Consider the following 27,736-nt stretch of genomic DNA (forward strand, 5'->3'; position numbering starts at 1 on the left):
AAAATTAAACATGTTTTGTGTATATCTTTACTATCTAACATTTACTTTAAAAAAATATATATATGTAAATACGCGATCCTCAAATTTGGTTAGTTTTTGTCATAATAGGTTGGGGAAAAAGTTTCATCGCATTTTTTAAGAAAATTCACAACATTTTTTAATAAAGATTATTTACATTTAACTAAAGTATGTAGGTACCATTTTGTTCGATAACTTTTGTTATCTTCTAGGTAGGGACATGATCCCATTGCTATAGAAATTTTGGGGCATCTGATCAAAATACCGCGACAATTAATTTTGGCAGTCCTCTCGTGATGTTAACCTGACACTGGCTAAAAAATTCTGAAGAGACAGAAACAGGAAATCTGAAGGTGCAAGGTCAGGATTATACGGCGGATGCATTAACACCTCCCAGTCAAGCTCTCTTAATTTTTGCTGAGTGGCTAAAGATGTGTGAGGTCGAGCGTTATCATGATGAAAAACCACACGCCTTCTGTTGATTAATCCCGGCCGCTTTCTCTCAACTTCTTGCTTTAATCTCATCAGTCGTTTGCAGTAGAGTTCAGAATCGATGGTCCTGCCTGGTGGTAACAGCTCATAATGAATAATGCGCTTCCAATCCCACCACACACACAGGGTCACCCTTGTTGCGAGTTAATCCGGGTTTCGCCACAGTCTGTGAAGTCTGACCGGCCTTTGACCACGACTTTTTTCGCACGTTCCTGTCGTACGTGATCCACTTTTCATCACCAGTTATCAGCTTCTTCAAAAATGGTTCGGTTTCATTACGTCGTAATAAAGAATCACAAATAAGTACACGGTTCATTAGGTTTCTTTCAGTGAGCTCGTGAGGTACCCAAATATCGAGCTTTTTTGTGTACCCAGTTTTTTTCAAATGCGCCAATACTGTTTTGTGGTCAATTCCCAGTTCTTCAGCTACGTCGTAACTACTGATATGCCAATCTTGCTCCACTTTTTCAAAAATGGCATCCATTTTATTCTTCGTAATAGGGCGACCAGAGCGACGTGCATCTTTGACATCAAATTTTTTAAAATGTATCGAATTTCTTCATTAAATTCACTCATCTTGACAGTACAAAAAAATAAATAAAAATCTGTAAAAATAATTATCTTCTTTAAAATTGAAACTTTTTATGATACCAAAACCAGCCAGTACAAATAGTATAGCCAAAGAGATTTTATTATAAGTTCATACATACTATAATGCCTAAAGACTTTTCCCCAACCTATTATTAAATATAAAATTGTAAGCTTAAAAATGTGTAATAAATTAATAATACGAGCGTAGACAACGGTACATTTACTGGGATACAACGATTTAATTTCTTGAATAAAACTTTTTATTTGCATTTGATGTTCGTGCAAACTAGACAAGCGAACTGTTAAAATGTATTTTCAATGATTGTGACAATTTTAAATCAAATGTCAATGACATCGTTGTTAGCGAAAACGCTTATAATGTCGTAGTAGTTAATATTGTAACATTTTTGATAAAACGTGTTTTATGAGAACCTAATGCAGTGAGTGAACTAATTCTAATTTAACACACTTGTTTACATATTTGATACCTGTTTCTTAATTCGAAGCAATTAATAGAAGTGAATGTTTGTCTGTTCGTAACGTATGCAATTATTCTCTGATTTCAATATTACTAATGACTGCTTTTTTTACTGTTTTTAAGTTGTTGGTATAAACAAATATGTACATAAGATTCATGTTATTATGATTAACGTATCCGTATTTATTATCGTTGCAATAAAATTCCCCGTTATTTCGTTCCTATTGTTTGAAAGTTTTCAAGCACTTATTTATCCTTTATGCTCTTTAGTTGTATAAGTTTTTTAAATCTTAATACTTTGAATATATTTACGCAATATTCTGAGGCAACTGGAATTTCGAAAGTTGCTTTATTGCACAATTAATATTACACAAATATATATACCTGCAATACAAATAAATAAAATCGGTATGTAGTTTTGATTTCATCATTTTAAAGCTCAGTATATTTGTATCTTATAATAGTGAACACAAAGAAATAGAAAAATAATTGTGTTTCACTACCCAATCATGGTTCTTGGGATAAGTTAGAATGAACATCAGTACAGTACAATTGGTAACATGTGATCTGATACATTTTGATTGCCTCGTTGGGACGGACGGTGGTGATAAACTTGACTACCAAAAACGAGATCCGGGTCTGATTCCCATTCGTATACAGTATCTTTGAATAGGTAAGTGAGGGTTCACTTCTCATCCTTTCTTCTCATCATATTTTATTTTGGTATGGACTTACAGATTTATAGAAAAACGTATAGTGTACAATACATATAAATTATAAATATCAGTAGGCTATCGTAGAAGATATATAGATGTCGTGGTGGCAAGGCTGAAGCATGTTGTGAGCCACCACAGATAAATGTTATACCATTTCCATCATCCTGAATAATAACGCTGCAAAACATATTTCAGATGCAGTTTGAAAGGTACACAATGAGACACATGTCTCAACTAGGGTGGTGCCAATCACGTGTATATTTATTGTATATGAACTTCAGTAGCTTAATACCCGATGGGCTATGAGCTCATCTGCCCGTGTGCAGCCTAAAAATACGCACACTGCATTTTTTAAAATGAATCCCCAGTAAATAACCTTTCGAAACTTTATTATCCATTCCGCATTTACGAGTTTCTCGTCACCTCATCAAGTGTTATTTATTACTAGCAAAAAAAACTTCATACGTCCTTTTATCCCTTCTGCGTTTATCAATAAAATTAAATAGTTTTAACATTGAAATTGTCGTTGATTGTGGTTTACTACTTCAAAGGCCTTGAAATTGGCAGATCGAGTACTTGATGGATGACTAAAAGCTTATGTATGACGACGACTCCATTGTTGATTTCTTTTTTGTTCTTTACTCCAGATATCGTTTTGTTTGTTAAAATTCTTTAAATAGTGCCTAAAAAAAATTATCAGTAACTAAACGGATATGAGTTCTACAACATATTTTTCGTACGATAGCATCTTTTTTGATATAATCTTCAGTCGAGTCCAGAGATTGATTCGAAGTAGAGTTTCAATACACAACGTACAACTGATTCGCAGCAGAGATAAGCAGGATATTCGATTGGTATACCTATATCCAAATTATAAATTATTTTATTACGCAATGCTATTCGTTCTTTGTGGAAGTCTTCATGAACACGTTATGTGTGTGTTTGTGTCTGTGTAAAATAGTACCTGTCAGAGTCAGAGGATATTGAACCGACCTAGCTGGATCTCACAGTATCTTTCCGATAATCTTACGGACACTCAAATACCTAGTTTAATAAAAAAATTAGAAACATTCATCTAATATCTGTATATCCATGTAGCCTGGGCTGTTTTGCAATATGTATTTTTTGGATTATTTAAAATTCGAGTTTAAACATGAAATTGAAAAGGATTTTTCGCTCAGACACACTGGATCTTTTACTACATCTATTGTTCTCTATTCCAATGCGAATCGTGAATGAACAAACAAGAAGAACACTATAAACACACATTCATGGGCGCGTAACATAATTTTGCTAAGATCGTAAAACGTTGTGTTCATAGGAAAGTTGAAACCTCGTGGAGGAAAGATGGAGATTGGAAAGGTCGTTACTCGAGCCTTTACTCTGCAAGGCGTGTTTCACTGTGAGTTACTGTGTATACATTTATTTTAAACTATTGATTGGTGTTATTACTGTACGATAATGTCCATAAAATTATTTAAAAAAGACTCAAAACGCTCCTATAGTTAACCATAAACCTGTAATTTCATACAAAATGAGTGATATCAATACAATCTATTGTTATAAAATACATTTCATTAGGCTTTTGCAGGCAAGTTACGAAACTGTTATTTAAATTTATCTCTGTCAAGGAAAAATGTAGCTTTCCATTTATTAATTAGTAGGTAAATTTAATAAAATACAAAGCGATTGCTGTTTTCAATAAAATTAACAACAAATTAAATATACTTATTTTAAAGTAACATTCCGTCATGAGTAGGAAGTAAGCGATTTTGTAGGTGCGTAGTTAGATACAGACAAAATATATCTGATGAACTTTTCATTAGGCTACAGAATTATCCTGCAGGTACATTATACCTAACCTAACATAAGCAATAATAATGAAAATAGCACACAAATATAAAGGTGAGAGCCTTGATAAGTACTTTCAATGTAAATCAAGTAAGTAAGATTTCAAACATGCTTAATTAAGACACAATTATCCATATTGCCTGACGTTCCAACAAAAATACATTTGAACAAACCCATGACTTGGTAAGTCTAATTGATTGCTTTAAAGAATATTATTATTTTTAATCGTGTATTATTTAATTGTAACAAAAACTAAATTCAAGCTCCTATTGGTGTTACGTAGTGATAACTTGCAAGGTTTACTATAAATCAAGTTGCGCCCACTCATACTGTTCTGCTACTTGTAACCTATACTAGAATATAATTAATAGACGGCGTCAATGTCTACGAGCAACGGTGATCACATATTATTATCTCATAGCTGATGGTTGCATTTACAATACCCGACGATAAATATTGCACATCAACGCTAGGAGAGAAACAATCAGCTAATTCCGACAGAGATAACGCTCGACAAACCAAAATTAGCCGATTGCCTCTCTTTAAAGTTCGATGTACAGTCAGGTAGTACAAGACAGTACAAAATGTCGTTCCGGTAAATAATGAAAATCAAGAGTACTACGTGTGGGTGTATCAACCACGCATCTAGTTGTTAAAAAAACTACACACTGATCACCGTAGCAAAATAGGAATTTTTAAAGCCGCGTACATATAGATGCGTAAAAATACACGTTATGTAGTGTACACACTCTAGAACGAATCAAATATTACTCAGAATAAAACATAGTGAGTCATATCCGTGAGTCATGTCATTGGTGAAAAAGTCAATGCAACATAAGACAGCATCAACTATTGTTGATTGCGATCCTTAATGTCGTTGCCTGTCGTAAAATACCGGAACAATAACTTGAATGAGAATTTCCTTGTTAATCTATAAAATAAACAATTTGATCTTTATTATATTGCTTTTCTGTCAGTGGCACTTTATAAAAAGGTATAATATCATAAATTATACTTACATTTTGTAGGTACTTTTTTAATTCTTTAAATGGGTGATCGATATCACGACCCTCCTGGTATTAAGGGGTGACAGTGACCTATAGAACTCAACATTAAAAATTCCACCAACCTGAATGAAACGTAAGTTCAAAGTCGCAGTTCTGTGGTATACCGAATACCCTCAGTCTTCAAACTGCAACGAATCATTGCTTCGCGTAAGAAATAGGCGGGATGGCGGTACCTACCCGAGCGGGCTCACAACACGTCCCTACCACCATTACATATAACATTACATATAAATTATAGTTTTTTTTTAGATTATACCACTATTTAATATTTTAACAACTAACTAACAACTACCTTTGTAGAAAGCAGTGTTTAACTTCTCTACGCATTAATCTAGGTATCTAGGTATATACCTATATATATAAAAATGAATTGCTGTTCGTTAGTCTCGCTAAAACTCGAGAACAGCCGGACCGATTTGGCTAATTTTGGTCTTAAATTATTTGTGGAAGTCCAGAGAAAGTTTAAAAGGTAGATAAATATGAAAATGCTCGGAATTAAATGAAAATAACAATTTTGTTTTTCGTTTGATGTGTCGCCCGTCGGACGGATTCCTTTTGTTTTTTTTAAGTATATTTTATACAAAAGTTTAGGTCTTTTATTTATCGATTCCGATGCCGAGTCAGCTAGTTACATATAAAAAAGGTAGATAGTACCTTAGACCATAGTAGCCAACGGTATATTATTATCTAAATGATATCAACAATGCTATGACGATGGACAAATCGTCATCTGCCGTTAAGGACTCATCGAACCTCGTTTGAGGATGACATGTTAAAGCGCTTCGGAATCCCGAGAAGGAAGCGATTACATTCCATCATTTCATGCAAAGTTCCAGTATCTTGAAACCGGTCGTGATGTAGTTATGTGGGTACTGTGGCTGGTACGTTAATACTAGAATAATTTCGCAAAAAAATCTTATGCAACATTCGCTACAATATCCAAAAACAACTGATGCAGATCAAGAACTTTCAAATTAGATTAACGAAAATCATAATTTTAACATATTATCACAGATTTGATTGCTAGTCTCATTTTCAACAGTAATTAAAATATTATTGTTATAATCACAATATCTTAGCTTAAAGTTTTTGTCAATTGTCTGCTGAAGTGAAATGTGTTCTGAGGCAATACATTGCAATGTCGAGTAATTGATGCCCATACTTTAATCTTTAAAATCTAAGAGTTTTATTTAGTTTATTCTACGTATGTAGGTACATAAGTACATTGATAACTAAAATTAATTTTAAATATTATATTTTTTCCTGACAGTCCGAAAGAAGAACCTCATCGCATCTCCTTTTTAACCGATTCATCTCCGTACAACATCCTAAACAGAATTACATCAGACTGTGAAAGTTCACCGTCAGCATCCATTACATTTTCTTCGCGCATGATATCGTTGCTGTCCCAACAAAGCGACTTGTACAACAGCATCCGAGGAAGCGTACAGAATCAGTAAGTCTAGCCTCAGGCTTTAGTAAAAGTATAAAGTATCTGAAATAGATTAAACTATTGCTTTTACAATTAAATTCATTAATGATAAGGCAGCTATTATTTCAGTATCTATTTTTATCTATAGTTCGTTTAAAAAAAACTACTGAAAATAATTTTCAATACCTGTATTCTATGCATTGCCCTCACGGAACAGTCAGAATCCTGTGAGTCATCTATCCGATGATTTGCAAGCGAAGTAAATTATCCCTTTGTAATAAGGTGACACTCTATAAAACTTGCATACGCTCCGTCATGACCTATGCAAGTGTAGTGTTCGCTCACGCGGCCCGCACTAATTTGAAACCTGGAAACCTAAATTGAACTGTGGATCTCCATGAGGACTGGAGCTTGACTCAATCAGTAAGTATATACAGTAGGCATCAATGCGCCACTTTGAGAAGGCGGCTCGACACGAAAGCCCTCTTGTCGTGGCCGCCGGAAATTACATACCCGATCCTGTGGACCGAATGGTAAACAGTCGAAGTCGCCCTAAACACCTCATTACGGACCTCCCGATTCATTAACGGTGTTTTTAAATACCTCAAGCAACCGTCACCGTCATCGCCGAACCCGTCGCTTGCGACGAAAGGCTCGGCGAGTAAATTAACCCACAGCCCACTGAGTTTCTAGTCGGATCTTCTCAGTGGGTCGCTTCCGATCCGGTGGTAGATTCTGCGAAGCACTGCTCTTGCTAGGGCCAGTGTTAGCAACACCTGGTTTGAGCCCCGAGAACTCACCTCCACGCTAGGGTAACGCTGATATAACCTCTCAAGGCTATCATGGATTAGGTTTAAAAAAAACCTGTTAATCTAGTCTTGCAACATATCTCTTCAATAAAAAATTCATGAGACTTTCGCACCATTAGTGACTAAACGACTACCAAATTTGTTAACGAAAGGTCACGGGACTTAGGCGGGCAAGAGACATTACTTTTGAACATGGTTCGTGCTAGGAAAGTACAAGACGTCGAAGCACAAGACAAGACTCTTGACCTTAAAGATGACCTAACAGATGAGTAAGTAAATTTGAAATTATGTGGATTTTATGGGATCAATTACATCACATAATATAGTATATTCCTATTTGAGAATAATCTGAGACCTAATAGTTGAGTTATCCGTAGTGATGAATTTAGTGTCATAACGATGGTACTTTGCCTTAGTCTTATTCTTGACTGAATAGAAATGTTTCTGAATAAATAACACAGATTTCAAACAATTTCACGAAGAATATCCACGCTGAAGAAATTAAATCGTGTAAAAAACAAACCAGCAATTTTTTTTTAAATTTTATACTTATCACAGAGGTGCAATATCCTACCTATATACATACGTTAGGAACGTTAGGTACAACATTAATGATTTAATAAAAGAAATTTTTTAGTCAACGAAATGAGGGCTGCATCCATGGTATTAGTATGCGCACAACAGATCGCAGTATCTCCCGGTCTCGTTTCTCTCGTGTCTCAACACGTCGTGATATGGACATACCGTCCATCTTAGCTTTCACAGCCAACACTACCCAGCCAGTTAAGTATAATTTAAATTTGTTGCATCTTTTATAAAATGATGCCAATTCTATTGGAACTTTTTGCAAAATTAGGTACTTACCGAATTTCTAAATATAAAGGAATGCATTTAAAAAGAGATTTTGTACATTATGTTTTATTGATTGATTTTAAGAAAATTTAAACAATAAGAACAAAACATGCCAAGCAATCTCAATTGAGACTAAATTATGATTAGGTACAATTAAAAATGCCGGTTGGCCAGCAAAGTAATATCTTGAAGCGAGAAGAATTACTACGGTGGTCTATTCGTAAAGCCATTTGCCCTGTGTGTTCACAAAAATGGAGAGACAGAAGTTCTATAACAAGCATTAAGTATTCTGGTAATCAAATTAAATTAATATCTCTGTAGTTACTTCGTATTTAATTTTAAACTCCTAATAATTAATTTTGTTTCTTATGGTGTTCAAGGTCTCAAAAGAAACACAGCAAATGAGATACCCACAATTATAGCTCCAGCCAGATTAAGATCTTCAATTAATATGGCTTAGTGAGTACATACATGTTTAATTTTGTGAATAGGTCGCTAAATTCAAAAGACTGTACCTACACACATGTCTGCCGTTCTGTGCGTATCTTTCAAAAACTACCGGATAGATTACGATCAATCCGTTTTGTTTAGTATATATTGTTGATATATTTTAGAAATAGTAGTTTTTTTTTTCTTTCGAAATGCAGTTAATATAACAAAAGAGAAAATTTAATACATAAATATTGAAGTCTCAGTGGTTAATATTGAATTCATGCGCGAAGAAATGTAATTTGAATAGCATTATTTGTCAATGTTTTAATTTGTTTTTTTAAAAAGTTCGAATTTAGATATGTATCACAGCCTTTCATATACATATTATTTTCAGGCTTAGTTTTGTTTGGCACATGATGCGATTTAACACAGGCAACCAAGGTTGTTTAAAATTATGTTTTTCAAATGATTTCAATTCAAATGATTCTTGCTATCAATAAATTTAAAAGAAACAATTGAAGTGCACTAAAATAATTAACATACATACGTAGATTACAATTATTAAACAATTTGGAGATTTATTTTTATCTCCATTTAACAACTAATTATATGGACTACCTACGTAGAATTTTAAGCTAATCCACAAATTCTCGCATTTCGGAACGTAAAACTGCTTCCAATATTGTTGTTGGGTTGCAGCAACCCGAAGAAACTCACACAATAATGGGGACAAGGGAATAAATTTTGAATGTATTCTAAGTTTATTACTTCTATAGGCAGATGATAGGAATGCAGTAGCTAGAGAAAATCAAGTTCGCACATCGTATCTTTTAATTTTCAAACTTTGACATCAACTATAATCTTATTAGATTCTCTCACCTTATTAGAGTTCTTTAAAATACAAGTAACATAGTTAAGTATTAAAAGTATTTCACGGTTATAGTTGGGAAGCACATTGCGGATGTAAAGAATATCCCCGAGCGCACGAGTACCGTAAAATGGGGCGATTAGGGACAAATTCCAACTTTATGAACAATTTTAAGGTAGTTGTTGATGTATATAATGCTATATCAGGATCAAAATGATTGAGTCTTGGGGGCATCTTTGTTGTCTAATTTAAAATTATGCAACTAGCATTCCAGTTTAAGCAAAAAATGCAAAAATAGGTGTAATCCCTATTTACCCGAAAATTGCGGTTAATTGGGACGAAATGAGAAATTTGCTAGGGTTGGCACTACTTTTATATTTATATATAGTTTTAATTAATTTATTTATTTAATTGCACCAACAAAGTGATCATCAATAAAAAAAATTGAAAAACTGACAAAAGTACATTTTTTTTTTTTTTTTTTTTATTGCCCTTGTAGGCAGACGAGCATACGGCCCACCTGATGGTGAGTGGTTACCGTCGCCCATGGACTTCAGCAATGCCAGGGGCAGAGCCAAGCCGCTGCCTACCGCTTAATACTCTCCACAAGCCTCGTTTGAAGAAGGACATGTCATAGCGCTCGGGAAACACCGTGGAGGGGAGCTCATTCCATAGCCGGATGGTACGTGGCAAAAAAGACCTCTGGAAACGCACTGTGGATGACCGCAGTGGCTCTAGGTAGTATGGATGAACTCTACTCCGGTGGCGGGCGGTGCGATGGTAAAAACGAGATGCCGGTATCATCTCGAACAATTCCTCAGAGCACTCCCCATGGAACATACGGTACAAAATACAGAGGGAACCGAAGTCCCTCCGCAGACCCAGAGGTTCCAAACGATCCGTGAGACCGGGATTATCGACAATCCGAACGGCCCTCCTCTGTATGGAGTCAAATGGAAGAAGCTGGTATTTGGGAGCCCCGGCCCAGAGATGGGAGCAGTACTCCACGCGAGGCCGGACTTGTGCTTTATAAAGCAAAAGCCTTTGTCCAGGCGTGAAGTACCGCTTCGCTCTGTTGAGGACTCCCAGCATTTTGGACGCCAACTTGGCTTTGCCTTCCAAATGACTCCGAAACTGGACATCGCTCGAAATGTCGACCCCAAGTATCCCAATACTCTCGGAAGGTTGCAGGGATACTCCTTGGAATTGCGGCGCCATGACAAAGGGGTCCTTCTTCGCAGTGAACGCGCAAACTTGTGTCTTTAACGGGTTGAATTGAACCAAGTTCAATTCACCCCATTTGGAGACTCGCCCCAGAGAGTTCTCCACTTCAGACACAAGTTTTGATCGTCTCTCTTGCACCACGCTCCGAGAGAGACTCTGATGGCCGATATATCGCGCATCCCCCGTGCTGTCATCCGCATAGCAATGCATGCCATCAATAGACAGCATGTCATTGATATACAGGATGAAAAGCGTGGGGGAGAGCACTGAACCTTGTGGAACGCCAGCGTTAATGGTCATGGTATCAGAACAGTCACCGTCTACAACGACCGTGATGCTCCGCCCATCCAAAAAGCTAGCGATCCACTTGCAGAGACCCTCGGGGATTCCGTAAGATGGTAGCTTCGACAGAAGTGCCCTATGCCAGACCCTGTCGAAGGCCTTCGCGATATCAAGGCTCACAGCAAGAGCCTCGCCCTTGCTCTCCAAGGCTTCAGCCCACCTGTGAGTAAGGTATACAAGAAGATCGCCAGCTGAGCGACCGTGACGGAAACCGTACTGTCGGTCACTGATCAGCTGGCGATCCTCCAGATACTTCAGGAGTTGTATATTAATTATTCGCTCCATCACCTTGGAAAGCAAGGAAGTTATCGCGATAGGCCTATAGCTCGATGGGTCCGACCGGTCACCCTTCTTGGGGATAGGGTGGACGTGGGCAGTCTTCCATGAAGACGGAACCCTGTTAGTGCAATAAGAGAGGCGATACAAACGCGTTAGCGCAGGCGTCAGCTCAGGGGCGCACGTTTTCAGAACCACTGCCGGGATGCCGTCTGGCCCGCTCGACTTATGGACGTCCAGGAGTCGGAGTTCCCGCCTGACTGCACACTGTGTAAAGCAGATCTCCGGCAGGGAACTGTCACACCGGAGGATGTTCGGTGGTGTGGCACCCCCGTCGTCCACAGTCGAGTTCGAGGCGAAGAGTTTGACCAGAAGGTCAGCCTTCTCTTTCGCACTATGGGCCAGACTGTCATCGGACTTGCGTAGTGGTGGGAGACTAGACCTGCAAAAGTTACCTTCTGCAGCTTTGGCGAGCGACCAAAAAGCACGGCTCCCAGAGGGATAGCTCTTCAGTCGCTCGCCAATTCTAGCAACGTGCTCCGATTTCGCCCTGGCAATAACCTTCTTGTAGGACCTGGAAGCGGCGTTATATTTCCGCCTTTCCTCTGAGATGTTAGGATCCCGACGTCTCCTAGCATCATCCCATGCAACGTATGCGGACCGCTTGAGGTGTGCAGCATCCCTGCTGGCATTGTTATACCAGGGTCTGCTGCGACCCCCAACGGGCACTTTAGAGGAGGGAATAAACAATTCCATCCCCTGGAGCACCACGTCTTTAAGACGGTCCGCACAGACGTCAGGATCAGCAGAGGAAAAGCAGAACCGCCCCCATGGGTAGGATGCGTAAAACTCACGCAATCCATCCCAATCTGCTGACAAATACTGCCAAACTCTTCGATACCTGGTCGTCGTTCGACGACCAGGACGAGCGAGTGGTGTGGCAGCACGGATAAGGCAGTGATCAGACGATCCAAGTGGAGCGTCGACCACCACACTGTATCCGGCTGGATCGGTGGTCAGCAGAAGGTCCAACAGAGAAGGCTCGTGCCCCTCAATATCTGGGACACGGGTGGGCTGTGTCACCAGCTGGGAGAGGCCGTAGGCCAAGGCGAAATCGTAGGCAGCCCGACCCGGGAGGTCAGTGGTTCTGGACCCCAACCACTCTTGGTGGTGAGCGTTAAAGTCTCCAAGAACCACCACCTCCGCAGATGGGTACTGCTCAAGCACGCGGTTAGTCCCCTCTTGCACATGCTCTATCAGAGCTGAACCTGCATCACTGCTGTGGGACCTGTACAGGCACGCGTAGACTCGGGTACAGCCCCCGTGATCTACGCGCAGCCACAAGAGGGACAGGTCCCGTTGTTCGAGGCTTCGTAGACGGCGACAACAGACATCAGCCCGGACGAATACACACACCCCGGCTTTACGCAGGAAGTTGTGCTCCAATACGTAGCCGGGGTATTCAAGGTACGAAGTATCATCCGGAGCAGATATCTGCGTGTCCGTCAGAAAAAGGAGGGCAGGCTGCGCCGTCTCAAGATGGTGGTGTACGGCGTCGAGGTTGCTATGTAGACCCCTTACATTGCTGAAATCCACATTAAATGTGGAATGGGGAATCGCCGACAAAACCCTTTTCCTTTTTCGAACTTTCATTTTTTTATTTTTTTTATTTGGAGAGTGGGATTGGGCGGGGTAGGATGTTCGAGGCGAAATCGTGACAATACCTGAATAAAGCGCGGAGCACAGTACGTGCTCGACCACGGGTTGCGTGAGCGACTGACGCAGGGCATGGAAGGGCCCCCAGTCCACCCTGCGTGCGATCGCCGGGATCCACTCCGGTCTCCGACTCCGGCACGACGACCGCACGACAGGATTTTACACCGGTTGGCGGGACAGCTTCCCGGGGCGGAGTTTAGTAGTGACACCCGGGTTCAGGTCCCCAACTGACCGGCGGGCGGCGGCGAACACCGTTTCACTGGGTCTCCCTATACCCCCGTCAAACAATCACGTCCCGCGAGCTCACACGCACGTCTGCTCCGCATGTTCCAGGTATCGCCAAGATTCACCCCCAACAAGGAAGAGGAAAGGGAAGGAATAACACTGGCTCTCCAACCCACACGCCGGAACACAGCTAGGCTATTTGGCGGCGGACTCTAGTTGGAGGGTGGTCGCCAGCCAGTCGGACAAGTCCTACCACCGATTATGTATTCGGCTCCCGTTTTGCACCACCCAGGGGTCACTTGTAGGGAATCGCGGGTTAAACCTACGGAAGCGGGAAGCAATCAACCCCCAAACATGGCAGACATCACCTCAATTATAGGTGCAATCGACAGTGCTGATATTTCTATCTGGGTTAAGAGATTAGGTGTGTCGGTTATTCCATGGATTAATCAGATGAATACCCCCACTCTGAACAAATATTAAATATTTTATTATGTATTACTTAGACATTTTTGTCCACCTTGAGATTTCATTGATCTTGTTACATGTCTCTGCAAAATCGAGTTACTTATATTAAATTGCTTATCTATTTCAACTAAAGACTTATTCCCAATTTCGCTTCGATAAACCAGATTTTTACCAACAAATTTAAAAAATATTGCTATAACTACATAGACAACCCTACAAACCTGTACCTATTTATACTTAGGTCGTTTCCATTTCACGTATTCTCATCCCAATTGACCCCTTTTTCGTTGTTATTTATACCTAAGACGTCCCCAATATCCCCAAAAACAACAGATTTTTACATGTACATATTTTTATTTAATCAAATACATTAAAACCAATAACAACTGAGACTTACCTTTAATATATATGCTGGTTCAAACACTAAATAACGTTTATAAATCATAGTCGTCTTCTATTATTATCAAATAAATAAAAGAGAGCAAAGTTTCTAGCACTAAAATGATGACCACCACAGGAAGTTAATTTGAAACGCGATTTTTTATAAGTTAGCAGCTATTATCATGCATATTCAGAGTTGTTTTGTGAACTTTCAACATTCTACTATTAAACTACAAAAAATGGAAGATTTTGCAACGAATATAAAACTTATATTGAGCGTCGAAAGATTTTCCCGGTTTTTTCCCGATTCGCCTCTCAATCCCTAATCGCCCCATTTTACCGGTATGCAATACGTATACGTATTATAATCTAGACAGGGGTGCTAACCATTTTAAAAGATTTGACATTCGAAATACTTCTTGGAAAAGAAGTCGTCAATATCACACACGGTGCACGAGGCCATTGAAATAAATAAATAAATACCTTTACTTCAGAGAAGATGGTTGGCGCTAACGCTTTATTTTTAATGTGAAAATGACAACCCAAGTCAAATAAGCTGCCTGACCTCGGTATACTGCTAGTTCTTTCTGTGTGGAAAGAAACGTAAATGTCCTGAAATTTTGAGGGTAGTAAGCACAATATTCAAACGAATGATTAACGCTTTAGCTCTTATAAAAATTAAAATAATGAACGTGAGATTAAGCCGTAAAAGTAGTGTTATTTAGGAATAAAGCAAACACGTCTGGAATCAATACGTTATGTGGATTACACAATAAAACAAGATTTGAAGTTGCTGTTGAGAGTCGATTAAAAAAGATAGGGAGAAGTGATACTAAGAATAGATAAATTTAATTATCTTTCGCTTTAGTGTTCCTCGTCCTAATCTGGCTTTGGTGGACGAAGAGAAGAGCATTAGCGGGATGCGTAACACAAGTGCGACATGGCAATTGACGCGGGCAAGGAAACTTCGTCTTCCTAAACTGAAGATTCCATCTCCCGAGGCCAGTGCTCCTCCAAAAGCAACAGCACCACTTGCTAGAAAAGATCTAGATGCCAGAGTCGCAAAATTCCTGAGAACTTGAATAAAATTACATATTGAACAAAAAACTAGTTTTAACACTAGATATATTGGAAAACTTTTAATACCCTAATAGGTCCAGTTTTGAGTTAATTTTCTAAAGTGAATAGTCTCATTCATGAATATATGACAATAAAATAGTGATCCTATTTCTATTTACTAAAAGGGCAAATATTAAAGGAGTATTGACATATACATGCCGAAGTTTTAATACCAGGACATGCGAGTCATATCGTCGACTAATCTACAGTGTATGTATGCAGTCAACGTCCAATTTTCATCACAGTTAATACTTATATTATCAAAGAAGACGTTGTTCAGTAACAACAAAGACTACACCAGAATTTATTCAACTAATGATGAGTTATTTGTGATAAATATCAAATTATTAGTCCTAGTCTACATTAAAAGACGTTATTGTTTAGTGTAACGATACTAAATTAACAAAATAGAACAATTCACACGACTTTGCTTCTTGTGGTTCAGCTAAAAAGTAACAAAAGCTGTTTTCATTACTAATTTTGTTTCCTGAACTTTTCAGTATTTCCTGAGTAGGTACGTAGATAATTAAAATATACTAACTTTTTTTTTACAAGCGGTGTAGTGAACCCCAATGTCAAAATAAATTTCTGTCAATCCTATTACATTCAATGTCATTTGTCATTTTAGTCATAATTTCAATTTATTAAAAGCCGGTCAAACAAATTAAATCTGTAGTATACATTTTCAAAAGAATTAATATGGCATTGATTCCCTATTCTAAAACATTATATTCTGCTTTTAAATCGTACGCAACTAATTGTGTAAACATAAAAGGGGCAGTTCGCAATTTAACTTCTAAACAGCTGGTGTATAGCGAATTCGGCGATCCATTGCATGTTGTAAAGTACAGGGAATGCCAAGTCCCACCGCTGGGGAGCCAAGAAGTGTTGGTGCGCATGCTGGCAGCTCCGGTTAATCCAGCTGACATAAACACAATACAAGGTACATGACTAAATCATATAAAACATTTAGTTTTTTTACAGTGATATCGATCTTATTCTTGTTTGAGATGAAGAAGTAACTTAAAGGTACTTTTATTAACTACAGTGTTTCTTATTACCTAAATACAGGTCTACATTCTAAATATTTCGTCTCATTATAGGAAAGTATCCTGTGAAAGTAAATCTACCTTGTGTGCCTGGAAATGAAGGAGTTGGAATTGTTGAAGAGGTAGGTAAAGAAGTCAGTAGAATATGTCCTGGGAACAAAGTCATAGTAACTAAACCAGTTCAAGGCACTTGGAGAGATATAGCAATTTTCAATAAAGATGTTCTAAGAGTTGTTCCTGATAGTCTAGGTACTGTAGAAGCAGCTACGCTAACAGTAAATCCATGTACTGCCTATAGAATGCTATCAGACTTTAAACCAGTTAAAGATGGCCTTGTTGTTATCCAAAATGGAGCTAATAGTGCGTGTGGACAAAATGTCATTCAAATATGTAAAGCTTGGGGAATAAAGAATATTAACATTGTTCGCAATAGGCCAGAAATAAATGAACTGAAAAAGTATTTAGAATGTCTTGGTGCAACTTATGTGTTAACTGAAGAAGAATTGAGATCAACAAATATATTTAAGGAAAAGAAAATTGACAAGCCTTCCTTAGCCTTAAATTGTGTGGGCGGAAAAAGTTCTTTAGAAATGTTAAGACATCTACAGCATTCCGGATGCATGGTGACTTACGGAGGGATGTCCCGAGATCCTGTGTCAATACCGACATCGGCATTTATTTTCAAAAATCTTTCCTTTTTTGGATTTTGGATGACTGCTTGGAATGAAAAAGCTGACCTAGTACAAAAAGATGAAATGATAAATGAAATTATTTCATTGATGTGTGAAGCCAAGTTGAAAAGTCCTGTACACCAAATGGTTAAATTTGAAAATTTTCAGGAAGCTTTACAAAATGCTCTTACAGTTAAAGGGTATACAGGATGTAAATATATTTTAGATTTCACTAAGACTTGTTAAGCATAGTTGAATTTATGATATAGATTTAACTAAGATAGTAATTATGAAATGTTCTTAATAAAAAAGATTATATAGTGGAAGTGTTCTTTTTTTCTCTTTATTAATCACTTATTGCAAGGCTCATTAAATAACTGCTTATTTTTCATTTTGTATAACTTATGTTGTTCATTGAATACAAAATTTCTGCCTTTAATTTCCTTAATACTTGTGATATGTACTTATAATATATTCACAAATTTATGTGTACCATTACAGGTAGAAATTACTGTCTGCCCAGTTTACCATCTATCCCGGGAGATGAAGGTGTGGGTGAGGTGCTTGAGATTGGTAGCCATGTATGTGCATGTGAACCTGGTGATCGTGTAGTGCTTACATCAAGATTACTTGGTACATGGAGGTATTATGGTGTTTTTCATGAAAGAGATGTTCATATCATATCTCCAAACATACCTCTTCCTGAAGCCTCAATGCTAACAATAGCCCCATGTATGGCATACAGAATGATCAAGGACTTCAGAAATGTACAACCAGGTCAAACTGTTATTCAAAATGCTGCTAACAGTCCATGCGGTCAATGCATTGTGCAATTGTGCAAAGCTTGGGGAATTAATACATTTAACATAGTTGCTAATCATTATAAATACAAAGTTGTCAAAGATTATTTGCTGAGTATAGGAGCCACTGCAGTTTACACTTTAGAAGAAGCTGAAGAATTGACTAATTTCAACACATCACTGTCTAGGCCCGTTTTGGCCCTGAATTGCATAGGGGCCAGATATGAAAATGTCATCCTCAAATTACTTGAGAGAAATGGAACAGTTGTTTATTATGGTGATGCATTTAATTTGCCCATTGTAAAACAATTTTTGAGATGTGATGTTGCCTTCCATAAATTTCATTTGTGCGAATGGGATGCCAAAGCTACTTGTGTTGAAAAAGATATAATGCTGAACGACATTATAAGACTGATGGTAACTGGAAAATTTAGGGCACCAGTTTACGTGCCAGTCGAACTAAAGAATTATGTTCATGCATTTAGAAATACAGGCCATTGCGAAGCATTTTCAACCGTCAACTATGTGTTTGACTTTACGCTCCCGTAATTCCCAAATCAGCTCAGCAGTGTCGGAAAACATTGATCATAGATTAAACAAATGTAGTACTGGCTAAACACCATTAAGTATGTGGATATTCGCAATTTTATTAGTTACGTCGCCGCATCGCATTGGTTCTTCAGATCCCTCACTGTTTAGATATTTTTCCTTATTTTTGTCTATTGTTAAAAAAAAAAACAAATAAGAATTTATTTAAAATGAAAAATCACAGTAGGTCCTGTACATAGGTACATAATTGATAAAAGTTGAGACGAAAACAAATATCTGTCATTGTCAATTTGACAGTTTAATTTCTAAACAGCTGGTTCTTTGGTGCAACCAAGTATTATTCAAAAACAGTTTTTTGAATAAAAAATGAGAATATCTAAAAAACAATTACAAAATATGTTGTAATAATAAGGAGGAGGCTGACTGATTAATTTATTTGTAAACTTCGCCATATCGTTAACCAAAATGGATAAAAACAAATTATTTGAAGGCTACGAATTTATGCAGTCAAATTCAACGGAATCAGTAGCTGTGCCTGGCCAATTTTTTGTAGTCCAAGATGATGGAACATTCCTAAGTTAGTATTCATTCAACAAATTAACAAAATTTATTTTCGAGTTAAACTTTACACACCAATGTAATGATGTATTACAAAATTAATTATTCCAATTGAAAATATAGTAGGCATTAGTAAATTCGATATTAATCGAGTAGGTATATAATGAAAACAATAAAAGTATATAAAAATTAATAGCAATTGTACTTTTTTTGGATTTTCAGTATCGAAACAAATTCAGTATGTAACGGAGGGTCCAGAAACAAAGAATTCGCCAGAATCTTGCTCAGTTTATGAAATTGGATCTGAACAGTTTTTTGTGAATGTGGATAATTCTTCCAATCTTGTCCCTGTTACAGGTAAATTAACATAAGTGATATTCTGTATAATAATTAATAGACAGCAATAGGAAGTTCAGCTTAGAGTTCATATGCCTACTTGTACTTAAACCTCATAGAGAAAAATTAACAGGCTATTAGATGGGCCTTTGACCATCCACCCATTAATTCACCCTGGCAGCAAGTTTTAAATTTAATCATTAGTGATTTAAGATAAATTCTTTTGATAATGTGATTTAATGAAAATACGTTTTCAACATTATTTAACATTCATTAAATTATAAACAGAGTAATGTTTTTCAGATCAATATGTACTGCCTGAAGGAGATAGCAATTTGTTCACCAATAATTATCTATTGCAAACTGATTATTCAACAAACAATGACCAAGTAGGTACTTATTATGAGTTTTAATATTCTGAAACTGTAGTCAAATATAAAAAAAATTACATGAATAATATGTTAAGATTTCTTAATTAATTATTCAAACATGATGGTAGCTCGTACTAAAACTTCCACCCAAATCAGTCACCTTGTTAATTATTATAGCAGTTCTCCATTTGTTTTTACACATTTAAAAGATATTTTCTGCAATTTGTTAAAATTTTACATCAACTTATGTGAATGAATGAATTATGTGATGAATTTGGCATCAAGCTTAGCCCATATTCAATTAAGAAACATAAATTTGTAACTCACATAAGATAACTTGTGAGTCACGGTAGTAATGTAGTACCAAAACACAAATTTCATAAGGGCGAATACATATATTTTTGTTTGTGGTTCTAATTTTGACTGTTTTTATGTTTCATCATCTAGCATGCATCATCTAGCATTTAGCTGGTGACCATATTACAGTAAATAATGAAATACATCAATTAAAACATATTATTTTAAACACCTATGTTTGTTTTTTTATGTTTGCAAACCCAATTTTATGATTTTCAGACACCAATCAATGCTGCTTCTGAATATAAGCAAACCAGCCCCCACATTAGTGATACACAGATTAGTAATATACATTTTACTGAAGATAATGCTGAAATAAATGCTGATGATTCATTAAATAAAGCAGCAGACTGTACAGAGGTAAACTTAATACCTTCAAAACATAATTACTGGCATAAAAATCTGATTTTAAATTTTATCACGCATTAAATCACTGATTTTATAATAGGAAGTTGATTAAATTACAATCTTTTCAAATAATTATCATACTATGATGAATGCAACTTTTAATTTCATTAAATTTACAGATTACCCTAAATGATGACCAATATCATATGTTGGAACAAAAAGGGTGGATATTGCTAGAATCGAATGATAAAATATTTGTTCTCAACCCATTAGGACTGCATGATATTACAGCTAATAGTTGTAAGTGTGATAGGTGTTTAAATTTAAAATAAATCAGAATAATCTAGGTTTTTACTGTTAATTTGTGAATTTCAGCATTAATACAAAAGTTAAGAAATGAAACTGAAAATACTAGCAAAAACGTCAGTCAGTCGTAAGTTTACATGTTAAAATTATTATTAATCAAAATATTGTGCATTAGTGAATGATAATGAAAGCCTTACCTAAAGTGTTAACTACCACTGCTTTGGAGTGAAACAAATACTTTCAACTATACTAACTAACTTGTAACTATACTTGAGACTTTAGAACTTATCTCAAGGCGGCGCATTTACGTTGTAGATGTCTATGGGCTCCAGTAACCACTTAACACCAGGTGGGCAGTGAGCTCGTCCAGCCATCTAAGCAATAAAAAAATAAAAATTAAAAACATCATTAACAAACAAGCACACAAATATTAATTTAAAGTATTATGTAATTTTAACAGCTTTAAACAACTTTCACAATCATAGCCAAACGATTTTTTTAAACTATTTGGCCATTTTTAATTTTTCACAGGTCCTTCATACACAAATCGCTGCAGAATCAACATGAAAACTTGGAAGCTAAAAATGACCAAAAAGCTTTTGAGTTTGAAGCACAAAACGTTACTGGTTTTACAGAATATGTTAAAAATGAAGAAAGCGTTGACAATGCGCCCTTGGAACAGCCAGATAGAATCCATTCTGTTATAAGTGGGTTTCTTTGTTTATATTTATCTATCATAATCATTTAAAGGGGATGTTGTGCACCTTATCGAGAGGTGAAAAGGTATTTGGTTTAAGCGACATATCACTTAATATGCGATATTTATATCTGTAATTAAAGGTCCGTTTTATTTGGTACTAGCTGACCCGGCAGACTTCGTAGTGCCTCAATAGATAAATAAAAGACCTAAACTTTTGTATAAAATAAATTTAAAACAAACAAAGGAATCGGTCCGACGGGGGAGACACATCAAAGGAACAACAAAATTGTAATTTTTTTAATTCCGAGTATTTTCATATTTACCTATCGTTTAAACCTTCTCTGGACTTCCACAAATAATTCAAGACCAAAATTAGCCAAATCGGTCCAGCCGTTCTCGAGTTTTAGCGAGACTAACGAACAGCAATTCATTTTTATATATAGAGATTAGCATCAACAGTTCGATGTTTATAATTGAACTTAATTAAGTTTACCCTATTTAAATAGCGCCGAACTCGTCGCTTGCGACGAAGGGCTCGACAAGTAAATTAACCCATAGACACAGCCCACTGAGTTTCTCGCCGGATCTTCTCAGTGGGTCGCATTTCCGATCCGGAAAGGCTACCAGCATAGGTAGGAAAGAAAAAGAATAACTGAAGAAGTTTTTTTATTGCGATATTTTTTCCAAATTTTAACCATTAAATGGCTCTCCTGTAAAATTGCAAAAAACCGCTTAAACCAAATAGCATTTAACCCATATTAAAAATTAATGATTTAAAAAACTTAAGGTACGTTTGAAATGTTAAAACATCTTAGGTTTTTTCCAGAGAATCAAGTTTTTTTTTTAATAAATTCTTCCTTTAACTTACCTACGTTCAAGTTCACCTGTTCGTCACACGATGTCATATTGTTCTTAAATTATTTTAAAATAATAGTCTCGAAAAACCTTATATACCTTGACACCTTGTCTCGATGTCCAAGCCAAAAAATCCATAAAATTGTAGCACCAAAATACTTAGGGCTCTGACAAAACGATTACGAAACGGGAATCAATTTACTTACGTTTTACCTACTTTTCTTAGAACGCAACGACGTACATCATAATATCTCTGAAACCGAGAACACCACAACAAATGTAATTAACGAGCCACAGGATTATATAATTGAAGTTTTTAAGGAACCAAACAGCAAATCTTTAAGGATATCAACTAAATTGATTTTCAAAGGTAACTCCAGTTCAGGAATTTTTTTAATGTAGCTGATTTTAATATTTATTTATTTATTATTACTTATAATTTGTTTAGATGAGTAAATGTGTTCACTGTTGGTAATGCATAAATGAAATTTATATAGGATTTTAATAATGCCATCGTATCCTTCAGATGATAATGTCATTGCGAAAAAAGATTACTACTACATATAATTGAGTTAAATTAATATAGAAACAGTGGCCGGGCATATTCAATAGCCAAACTCTATGTAGAAGCCTTGTTCTTAGTACGAGTTTTTTAACGTTCTCGATAGCGTAAAAGTTAACTCAAATTTGTATGGAGTTGGAACGTTTGCCTACGTTTGCCGCTAGGGGCGCTGTTCCAACTGCATATAAATTTGAGTTAACTTCTACGCTATCGAGAACGTTAAAAAGCTCGCACTAAGCACACTGACCTCGCAATGGGGGTCAATGACCTTGCGCACACACTGCGGTAGACCGCGCTCTAGCTGGGCCCCGTCACTCACGCGATGGTGACCACACCGTCTACTGATTTGTAGACAGTAACAATAACCTATTACACTTATTATTACATTATTTATTGCACTCAAAATTATTTAATTGAAAGTGTAATAAAATGTTATATTACAGAGTGTATTTCTATCTTTTTTTCTTGTCCTTATATATAAATAATATTAAATATAATTATATTAATACATTATTTTCACAGACATTCCGAAAAGAATTGTTCTAGGGAAAACGACAAACGGGAAGAGGCTTGTTGTCAAAATGGTTGATCAAGAAAAACCAGTTACTCTTTACGAAAAAATTGTTCAAAATCAGAAAATGAGTGAGTTATAAAATTATTTATACCATCATGACTACGTAAATAGTGCACATGAAGCCTTATTTAAATATGGTCTTAATTGTTATTAACACAAAATACAAATAAATAAAGCATAAATTAATTAAATTCTGAACTATAGAAAACAGTGTGACATTTACCCACGGTAGGCAGCAGCTTGGTTCTGCCCCTGGCATTGCTGAAGTCCATGGGCGACGGTAACCACTCACCATCAGGTGGGCTGTATGCTCGTCTGCCTACAACGGCAATAAAAAAAAATAGAAAAAACTAAAACATGGAATTTAAAATATTTATGGACAATGAAAACAATATTTCAGATGACACGGACCTGAGCGAGGCACAATTTCTAAGTCTTCTTCAGCAAACTCTGCAGTCCTATCAGAATACGTACTACGCAGACGACATCTCCTCGGCGGACTCCGTCATCACTCAGCTGTTCAAAGTTCCAACACTCCGAAAGATAATTGTTGACCAGAGTGTAGTTATAACCAAGGTGAGACCTTATAATATAATATGTATTATAATATGTTACGATAGTTTAATCTATCAAAGACCAGACCAGTTGAGTACCATTTTCTCCTCTATTTCCTAAACGATTTTTTTTTTCATTAGCTGTAGCACGATATATACATTTTTTTAAATATGTACTTACATACTTTTTTTTTCCGAAATGTCTGTGGTAAAGCAAGAGAAAATGTCTCTAAAGCTTGATGTATCAGTGATGTTGGTTGAATTTCAATCAAAACGCGACACTCGAATAACACTATTCATAATAAAAATGTAATCTTAGGAAACTTCACAATGTACATAACTTTATGATCTCTGTTTTCTTAGGTAAAAGGCAGTAAGGATGCATCTGGTAAATACTATAAGAGTAAACCGACACTCATAACTGGAAAAGTTATATTGACCAATGATAAATTTGTGTTCGTTCAACTGCCTAATTTACTCCAATTTTTTTTTCAAAAGCCAGGTCAGTAGCGGTTTTTTTCTTTAAATTATTGTATACGACAATAGACATAAATTTAATGGGTACTAGAGGTCCCGCAGTAGTCGAAATTCGACTATATTGGAATTGTAAGTTTGTACACTATGATGATTGTATTTATACTTCTATAATCACAAATTTCGCCAAGACTACACTATAAAAAAATATTAATAAAGACAAACAATCTATTCTCAATTTGACAACAGACGTCAAGAACAAAAGTTTGACAATAAATAGTATGCATGCGTGTGTGCGTCAAATACATGGTAGTGTGTGTAATGTTTTCTTTATTGATTTAATGCATCTTTTAAGCATTATTTTAAAAATTTATTAGCATTGTGCACTTCTTCTCTATATTCTCTACAAGTGTGAAAAATTTCATACTCCTTCGTCCGCGCAATTTTCTTAAAAAGGGATACCAAGTTTTTGCTTCACGTATTAAATATAGATAAAATATTATTTTTAGAAAACAATGACAGCTCTAACTCTAACAATGACAGTGTCGACAAACGAAACGAAGAGATGCCAATTGTTCACATTCACATCACAGAGACGATCGGTGAAGACAACGTTATTCGTGTTCATGTTAATCTGACAAAACGACGTAAGTGATTTTTTTAAAACTATTTTTTTTAATTTTTTTATTGCTTAGATGGGTAGACGAGCTCACAGCCCACCTGGTGTTAAGTGGTTACCGGAGCCCATAGACATCTACAACGTAAATGCGCCACCCACCTTGAGATATAAGTTCTAAGGCCTCAGTATAGTTACAACGGCTGCCCCACCCTTCAAATTAACACTGTCGGGTTCATATTTCGCGTTAGAACATCTCATTCTCATCCTTTAGGATAAAAATGGGATTTTTTAAAAATGGAAGGATTGCTGATGTCCTGACGAACTCATAGCCATACTAAGATAATATTGTCGTTTTAATATCGTCGCAATTTATTCAGACATTCCGGAGACTCGCTCGGACAAATAGACAGTTAGACTGATAAAAAAAATAGATTTAATTTAAGTGCAAATAACCATGTTAAAAGTGTTTATATCGAAATAATATGTTTCAATATTATTTATTATTATTATAAGTGCTATAGATTCGTGTCGTCTTGTTGTTGTTTATGTTTAAGCGTTTGTTACAGAAATTTCAGCGGATTCAGTTTTAGATCACAGAAAATTGCGGAAAGAAAAGACGTATGCATGCGCTTCTTGCGCAGCGATATTTGCCACGCCATCGGAACTTACTCAACATCAAGAGGTTAGTACCTACGGATGCAGGATCGACAAAAAAAAGCGTCATTGGGAGATTACTGGAAAATAATGATATCCATAGATAATAAACTTAATATTTGAGAATGATATCTATGATCCTAGGAACTATACATTTACTGTCAACTTATTTTAATTAATTTTATTCATCGATGTATGTATGCATTTTTTGATTAGAAAACGCATCGATAGGATTTTCTTCGTCTACTACGTCAAGATATTGAAAAAATTTGAACAGGTACATACATGTTCCTAACCTAACATGTTCAGGAATGATTTACACGCTCTAATAAAATTTTATAAGAAAAATGAAACTCACGAATTATATAAAAAAAATGCGTAGGTAATTATTGGCATTAAGCAATTAACAATAACCTCATGCCTTAAGGTGGCGGCATGTCTACAAGCTCAGATGTGTTTATCTATATAAGCTTTCAATTTAAATTGACAAATAAATAATGAATGTATGTCATCATTCAATCATTATTTCAGGCACAGTGTACTGAAACTGAAGACAATTTAATGATTGACACAGACGGCATGAACGATACCCAAGAATACTATTCAGTCTCTAATAACGGTAAAAAGAAAATGTATAGCTGCCTACTGTGCAAGGTACGTCGTTTATTTTTCACGGCATAATTCAAAATGCTTTTACGATTTAATCTCGTACCTACTTCATTATTGAAACGAAAGGCACGATTTCCGATGTATCATATTTTGTAAAAACCTATCTACTGACTTACTCATCATAACGAAACGCACGAAGAGTGAAGAAGTGTCTTTAGTGCGAGTTTTTTAACGTTCTGGATAGCGTAAAAGTTAGCTCATATGGAATGGGATTGTTTGCCTACATTTGCCGCTAGGGGCGCTGCTCCAACTGCGTACAAAATTGGGCTAACTTTTACGCTATCGAGGACGTTAAAAAACTTGCACTAAGCGCACTGATCCCACTTGGATTTCAGGTCACCTTTCCCAGGTTCAGCAGCTGTATGAAACATGTAAAGTCCCATTACATTACTTCAAATAAACGTAAATCGGATAATGAAAACGACGACGAACATTCGGCTTCAAAAATTGATAAATCGCAAGTTTTTAAATGTAAAATGTGTCCTGCAGCATTTTTCCATCCATCGACATTATCGAAACATATAGTCACAAAACATATTAAATTAAAATCGAGTTGAATTTGATCCACGCTGTTTTATTTCTAATCCTAAATATTTTCTCATCATGTCAAAAGTTTCTAATTCTGCAGAAGGTACATTTTTTATGTTGTTACGGTTTTACAAATCCTAAATTGTACGAATGACAGAATCCATACTTTAGTACTTCAAATGTAAAAATGTGTTTAATTGTCCTTCTTTAACGTCGAAATTAAGCAACTGATTGACATGATTTTTTTAAATATTCCAGTTGATCAGAATGACGTGGGCAACCCTTTGCTTGGACAAAACTTCTCATTAATTTAGAAAAATTACGTTTCACTATAGTGAAAATCACTAGGTAGGTACCTATATAAAATTTCCTTCACCACAAACGGCGAAGCCATAGCTACCTAGTAATCACTTGCGTATAAAATAGTTCTACGTGAACTGTTATGAACCTAGAAGAGTAAGGCAAAACTAACATACTGGAAATATAGGTTTACATTGCAGCCTTCGTGTTAAGTCGTTACCGAAGCCCATAGATACAATCGATATGGATGCTGTCGTCCTTAAAACGAGGTTTATCGGCTTTTCCATTCTTCAAATCAGAGTTTCTGGGCGCTTTGTGCGAATTTGTCATACGCTCTAATATATAAAATCTGGTGGGAGTATTTGTGGAAACAAGTTAGGTACGCATTTGCTAATAATTGTATCGTAATGTCGGATTTCAACGGCGATGTAATTGCTTATATCACCATGAAATTTAAGCTACCTAATGAAAAAATATCATGCATTAATTACCAAACTGAAACCGTCATTATTAAATTCAACGCACCATTACGTTAAAATAAAGCC

The 27,736-nt window shown here is 36.2% G+C and overlaps 3 protein-coding genes across 4 annotated transcripts; all 3 read left to right on the top strand.

Annotated features, from left to right (window-relative positions):
- Positions 1-1,387: 1,387 nt before the first annotated feature.
- LOC110386164 (enoyl-[acyl-carrier-protein] reductase, mitochondrial) lies at positions 1,388-18,619 on the top strand. Of its 2 annotated transcripts, XM_062675669.1 has the most exons (6): positions 1,397-1,541; positions 3,617-3,697; positions 6,484-6,669; positions 7,607-7,723; positions 8,092-8,241; positions 17,583-18,619. In XM_062675669.1, the coding sequence occupies exons 1-6, from the start codon at positions 1,537-1,539 to the stop codon at positions 18,424-18,426; spliced, it is 1,383 nt and encodes a 460-aa protein (XP_062531653.1). In that variant the 5' UTR covers positions 1,397-1,536; the 3' UTR covers positions 18,427-18,619. The 2 variants fall into 2 exon arrangements, with proteins under 2 accessions (XP_062531656.1, XP_062531653.1); XM_062675672.1 differs by lacking the exon at positions 3,617-3,697 and having other exon boundaries at positions 1,388-1,541.
- LOC101737655 (enoyl-[acyl-carrier-protein] reductase, mitochondrial) lies at positions 15,882-17,403 on the top strand. The gene is made up of 2 exons (XM_012695193.3): positions 15,882-16,300; positions 16,461-17,403. The coding sequence occupies exons 1-2, from the start codon at positions 16,057-16,059 to the stop codon at positions 17,321-17,323; spliced, it is 1,107 nt and encodes a 368-aa protein (XP_012550647.3). The 5' UTR covers positions 15,882-16,056; the 3' UTR covers positions 17,324-17,403.
- A 248-nt stretch (positions 18,620-18,867) lies between the features above and the next one.
- On the top strand, positions 18,868-26,926 carry LOC101739753 (uncharacterized). Its single transcript, XM_038019411.2, has 15 exons — positions 18,868-19,003; positions 19,207-19,341; positions 19,624-19,709; positions 20,268-20,408; positions 20,576-20,696; positions 20,772-20,829; positions 21,234-21,409; positions 22,484-22,627; positions 23,342-23,461; positions 23,794-23,969; positions 24,311-24,449; positions 24,931-25,068; positions 25,607-25,722; positions 26,226-26,348; positions 26,699-26,926. The coding sequence occupies exons 1-15, from the start codon at positions 18,892-18,894 to the stop codon at positions 26,918-26,920; spliced, it is 2,007 nt and encodes a 668-aa protein (XP_037875339.1). The 5' UTR covers positions 18,868-18,891; the 3' UTR covers positions 26,921-26,926.
- Positions 26,927-27,736: the final 810 nt, after the last annotated feature.

Source organism: Bombyx mori, chromosome 3 (assembly GCF_030269925.1).
Source record: "Bombyx mori chromosome 3, ASM3026992v2".
In the NCBI taxonomy this organism is placed as follows: Eukaryota; Metazoa; Arthropoda; class Insecta; order Lepidoptera; family Bombycidae; genus Bombyx; species Bombyx mori.

Bases quoted from the DNA above. Each gene is read 5' to 3' on its own strand.
- LOC110386164 (XM_062675669.1), top strand. The intron at 7,724-8,091 runs GTAAGTAAATTT...GAAATTTTTTAG, and splicing joins AAAGATGACCTAACAGATGA to TCAACGAAATGAGGGCTGCA. The intron at 8,242-17,582 runs GTATAATTTAAA...CATTACAGGTAG, and splicing joins AACACTACCCAGCCAGTTAA to AAATTACTGTCTGCCCAGTT.
- LOC101737655 (XM_012695193.3), top strand. From the start codon at position 16,057: ATGGCATTGATTCCCTATTCTAAAACATTATATTCTGCTTTTAAATCG. The intron at 16,301-16,460 runs GTACATGACTAA...GTCTCATTATAG, and splicing joins TGACATAAACACAATACAAG to GAAAGTATCCTGTGAAAGTA.
- LOC101739753 (XM_038019411.2), top strand. From the start codon at position 18,892: ATGGATAAAAACAAATTATTTGAAGGCTACGAATTTATGCAGTCAAAT. The intron at 19,004-19,206 runs GTTAGTATTCAT...TTGGATTTTCAG, and splicing joins AGATGATGGAACATTCCTAA to TATCGAAACAAATTCAGTAT. The intron at 19,342-19,623 runs GTAAATTAACAT...AATGTTTTTCAG, and splicing joins CAATCTTGTCCCTGTTACAG to ATCAATATGTACTGCCTGAA.